The sequence below is a fragment of the Arachis ipaensis genome, chromosome B9 (assembly GCF_059453495.1).
Source record: "Arachis ipaensis isolate K30076 ecotype BB chromosome B9, ASM5945349v1, whole genome shotgun sequence".
NCBI lineage: Eukaryota > Viridiplantae > Streptophyta > Magnoliopsida > Fabales > Fabaceae > Arachis > Arachis ipaensis.
The window spans coordinates 44,118,897-44,124,386 of NC_142444.1; the positions used below are offsets into that span (position 1 = coordinate 44,118,897).

The following is a 5,490-nucleotide window of genomic DNA, read 5'->3' on the forward strand; positions in this document are numbered from 1 at the left end:
AGATCCAACAAATTTGGCAAAAAACTCGAAAAAAAAAAACAAAATCTTTTGAAAAATGGAAGTTATATATTTGTGCGTTAATTGATTTAAATTGATTTAAAATTCTGTTAGAAAGGCACGTAACAAGCAGTGTGTTTAATGAATAGATTTCGTTCAGACTTGTAAAGCTTGTAAATACAAAACACTTGTATGTAAAGATTAATCCTAAAAAAAATCATGTAAATTCATTCCGTTCTTAACTTGTATGATTGATCGGAACAATTTATTCAGCTCAACAAATATGACTAGATGAGCATAATCATACTAAGTTTTCTGTAAAATTTTGAATTATATACATAATCCACTGAGAGATTAGTAATTCAGAAGTTCTAAATATCATTAAAAATCATTATTCCAAAAACAATTAAAAGAGGTGTACATTTTTTTGGAACATCATGTCAACATCCATTTATCACCTTTATTTAAATTTTGGTGTGGTCTCTGCCTTTCAAGCTAACTCCACTTATTTTTTTGTCCCTTAAGATCTTTTACGATGCAACATAAATACTACTAGGTTTCAAATTTTCAAATAACACGTCATTCTTCATCCAAATACGTGTAATTATGTAACACCAGAATACAGCCTTCCATCACTATAACAGCCTTCCCACGCAAAAGCACTCTTTGCTTCTTCTCATCAACATGAATATTGAAAACACCCCCTCTGCTTGATGCCTAATCAAATAATATTGAGTTTGAATAAAATTTAGTTTAAGCTAAAAAGATAATTAATCACACAATAAGTTAATTAAAGAATAGTACCTGATAAGCATTTAAATCACACTTGCCTAGCTTCTTGCTCCAATATGATGCTATGGCACAATGTGCAGTACCACAAACAGGATCCTAAAACAAATTGCAAGTTAAATTTACCATATGACCTCATCTCATCACTACTTCTAATTTGATCTATTTGATTTTAATTTAAGATTCTATTTCAACCTTATATACATATGATACAACACCCTTTTATAATTGTACTAAATGAACAACTTCTCTTAAGAGATAATGCAGGTATATATATATATAAGTTTATCTTACTAAGATCTTATGTCTGCATCAACAATTCATCATCATATTAATAATGCAACTGAAGGAACATTAGTTTACCTCGTTGATTCCGAATTTCGGGCAGAAGAAACGACTGTAGCAGTCAAATCCTGAGCCTGAAGGAGCAGTAGCTGTAACAATTATTCCCCTTCCTGGAAATTTTACAATTTCATCAAGTTTTGGTTCTACTTTTATCACTGCTTCTCCAGATTTCACTACAACCTATCAAGAAACCATAAACTTTAAATGTTTGCTGAAAATATAGTCTTCATAGGAATAAATTGATCACTTATCTTTACAAATATTTATAACAGTCACTTTTTAGTAGATCATAACAATGATAGTAAAGTTAGGAGATTACAAACAGGTCATCTGAGTTTTGTATCCCCTTTAGATCAATGATCTCAGTACCACTTAATGCCTCAGTGATCACAAACTAACTTTTCCCTTTTCATGAATCAAAGAACAGAGTATTTCAATTTTGATACAAAGGAAAACAAAAGAAAAAAGAAAAATCATGCAATGCTTTTTCATTTGAACATTCTCCCAAGTCTACTATTCCTTTTCCTAGTTACAATTAGCTTCGCCGGAGAACAAACCCTAAGCCTCTCAACCCAAAATTTGAGGTCCTCTTTCCCAAATCCGCAACTCGCCATAAAAAAAACGCCAACCGCAAACCCTAAAACCCATTCCTTAATCGCCTTCTTGCCCAAACTCATGCGAATCAGCGAAACCCCAGCAATAGAGAACAAAAACGCCCTCACAAACACGTCGGGATCCGAAACCCTAAAGGACCAAAACCCCGCAGCGCAACACACCAACGCGAACAACGCGAAGAGCGAGAGTTTCTTCTTTCTCTTCTTGTTGCCGGTCTTCTTCGGTGGCGCAACGATTCGGGTGAGGATGGAAGGTTCTGGAAGATTCAGCGGGGTGATGTGGCCGCGGGCGATTTCGGCTGCGAGGGAATTGAAGGGTTCCGGGAGGATCTTGAGGTTCATGGCGACGATGGATGCCAGCTGGAGAATCTTAAGATTGGACGGCTGAGATTTGAAGAAGGCCTGGCGGCGGTTGTTGGAGGCACAGACAATGGTGGTTGTGGGAGAGAGGAGAGAAGTTGAAGGGTGATGGAGGATGAGGCATGGGTAATAGGGTTTCAGCATTTCGAAGAAAAAAGGAAATTGTCTGAGCGAGGATGAGTGTAAGGGGTGACCGTTAGAAAGGTGGTTCTTGAATTTCACATTTTGATCTCATACTGCGACTTCTCTCTCCTGTCTGACTATTTCTCCATTTGAGAGCGTTTTTTACTTTTTAGCATGAAAAATGAAGATATTTTGGCCAATTATTGTGAATTTGAAATTTGAAGCGGTCATTCATTGTGGTTAGGGTTGGAAGTCAGACAAGCAAATTCATGAGCCAGGATTTGTTAATAATTCGATAAACTAAGTTTTTAAGTTGGTGAGAGGCTTATGTCTGGAGTTAAATTCATAATTATTAGTTTGTGAATTTTTTTTTTTACCGAAAATATAGAGACTCGAACTCCCAACCTCTTAATTGAATATATAAAAACTATACCATTTGAGCTATTGTTTCTTGACTATTAGTTTGTGAATTGTCTTGATTATATATGTATATGGTGAATTCTATGGTGTAGAAGTGATTATCTTTCTACATGTGTAGAAATATAGTGTCCATTCTTTTATTATGCCAAGTGTATATGAGAGAGAACTAGAAGTGACACCTTACAGTGAATATTCAGATGCAATAATAAAATTTACTGTTCTCATTACTTGAAGGATTAGTAACATTTTTAAATTTAATTAAATTTAGGTGGGTTAATTAAAGTGAGAGAATAAAAAGATAATAAACTTAAGTGAGTTGGGTTTTTTTTTAAATTGATTATTGGCATAGAAGTAAATAAAAAAAATTCCTATTCTTATTTTATGGTTCTCTCTTATTTTAACCCTTAATCATTATATTATTGTGTGAATATTAATATGAGTCCAAATATTTTTTTTTCGATTTTTCCGTAATAATAATTATTTAAATTTTAAACTCATAATTCAACTGCTTTATGCTATCATATTTTTTTTATAGCACTAATAATTATGAAAAAAGAATGGATAACAAATGAAGTCATGAAAAATAGCATCTTACTTGCATTCACTTTATAAAGCTTTAAATATGAATAGGAAATAAATATACTCTATTACATGTAGATTAAGGTTTACAAATTACAATACATGTCACATGGTAAAATAAGAAGCATTCACATGCATGTACTATGGTTTTTGTGTTTCTTTATTTTTAATTATTGATTTTAATTAAAATATATTATAATTAAAATTAACAATTATTAAAATTAATTTTATAATTCAAATTAATAATTAAAAATACTGAAATATTTCATATCATGATACATACGATATGTTTTCATAGTATATTATTTTTATATGTACCAATTTTATTAACGTGACATAATAATAATAATAATAATAATAATAATAATAATAATAATAATAATAATAATAATAATATGACCGTAATATTTTTTCTTTTCAAAAAGCTATAAAAGAAGTTGAATGAATTTCAACTATTGATTGAGTATATATAAAAAAGTACTTCGTTAAATATTTATATACTTCATTAAAATATAATAATATCAAATTTTCAATATACCAATTTGACAATCATAACATGTAATTTAAATGAAATATATCAAATAGTTTTATTATAAAAATATAATTAATGGTATAAATATTTTTTCATATGAAGATACATAAAAATAATTAGACTTTTTTAAAGTATTACTTCTAGAGTCACAATTCAATTCGACTTCAATTGCAAATTTTTTGTATTTTACAGAAAATTTTGTTGTTAAATGACTCAGATCTCAGCAATATAATAAATAATAAAAAAATAAAATAAGGAACCATAATCCGAAATTACTTGGAGTCATTTTTATTAACCCAGATCTTAATCACCACAATAATCAATATAAAAAAAAGTCCAACTCAAGTAAGTCTATTGTCTTCTTTGATTCTCTCACTTTAATTAACCCACCTAAATTTAATTAGATTTAAAAATGTTACTAATCCTTCAAGTGATGAGAATAGTAAATGTCAATGTTGCATCTGAACATTCACTTTAAGGTGTCACTTCTAATTCTCTCTCATATACACTTGGCATAATAAGAAAGTGGACACTACATTTCTACACATATAGAAAGACAATCACTTCTACACCATAGAACTCACCATATGTATATATTAATACACATATCTTATATGTATTTAATCTATATTTTTAATATTATATATATACATATGAAATAGTAATATATAATTATATATTAATGATCTTAATTATTTAAAATTTTATATTTATTTTTTATATATAACTTTTATGTAAAATATAAATAAAAAATTTATAATTTATTGATAAATAAACAATATATAAAATTGATCTTTTTAAATATTTTTTAAAATATATAAGTTATACTTTATTAATATAGAATTATAAATTATGTATTTATGTTTCTATTATTTGAATCAGCTCGTAAGCTTTCGATGAGTCGAGTTTGAACTTAAGAAATATGCTCGATTGTTAATGAGTCGAGACATGAGCCAAGCTCAATTTTTGTGAGCCGAGCTTGAACTTGATCTAACTCGACTCAGCTCGGCTCACTTCCAACCCTAATTATCGTATTTTTTTATTTAAATTAAATAAATATATAAATTACAAAAATACATAAAATATAGAATAATTATTTAAATACACAATGTACCACATCTCAGATATTGTAAGAAAAACTTAACTATAAACGTATCTCAAATATTGAGATTTTCGATTATGACGCAACAAAAATTTGACATATCTTAAGTATATTTGGAATATATTTCACATGAAGAAACGTAGGAGTGAAGCTAGACTAATTATTTAGAGAAACTGTGTTTAATAATTTACTAAAAATATTTTATATTATTATTTTTAATTAATGATAAAATTAAAAAATAAATATATAATTTCAATCAAATATGCATACGACGATATATATATATATATATATATATATATATATATATATATATATATATATATATCCAATTAAATAAAAGACATATTATTAATTTTGTCTTTGTTGACATGTATATGTAATACTCATTTATTATACAATTTTTTTTCTGTAAAATATCAAAATAATTTTATAAGTAAATAAGAATACATATCATGAGTTAAGTAAGACAATAATATATAAAAGTTACCACTTATAATTTTTTATCATGAAAAGATTATTTAATATTTTTTTATTTTTAAAATCATTTATTATTGAATTTGTACAAGCTAATTTTTTTCTATATATATGATCAAATTATGTGCAAAAAATTCATCAGCCATCTTATT

General features: G+C 27.8%; 1 protein-coding gene across 1 annotated transcript; it reads right to left on the reverse strand.

Annotated features, from left to right (window-relative positions):
* Positions 1-314: 314 nt before the first annotated feature.
* Positions 315-2,423, reverse strand: LOC148544494 (uncharacterized). Its single transcript, XM_088497722.1, has 4 exons — positions 1,689-2,423; positions 1,150-1,311; positions 802-885; positions 315-714 (listed from the first exon to the last, which is right to left on the reverse strand). The coding sequence occupies exons 1-4, from the start codon at positions 2,247-2,249 to the stop codon at positions 577-579; spliced, it is 945 nt and encodes a 314-aa protein (XP_088353848.1). The 5' UTR covers positions 2,250-2,423; the 3' UTR covers positions 315-576.
* Between the last annotated feature and the right edge of the window lie 3,067 nt (positions 2,424-5,490).

Excerpts from the sequence above, each read along its gene's own strand:
- LOC148544494 (XM_088497722.1), bottom strand. The coding sequence starts at position 2,249 with ATGCTGAAACCCTATTACCCATGCCTCATCCTCCATCACCCTTCAACT. Across the intron at positions 1,312-1,688 it reads TTTGGGTTGAGAGGCTTAGG|GTTGTAGTGAAATCTGGAGA; the intron begins GTTTGTTCTCCG and ends GTTTCTTGATAG. Across the intron at positions 715-801 it reads GTGATTTAAATGCTTATCAG|GCATCAAGCAGAGGGGGTGT; the intron begins GTACTATTCTTT and ends TTATTTGATTAG.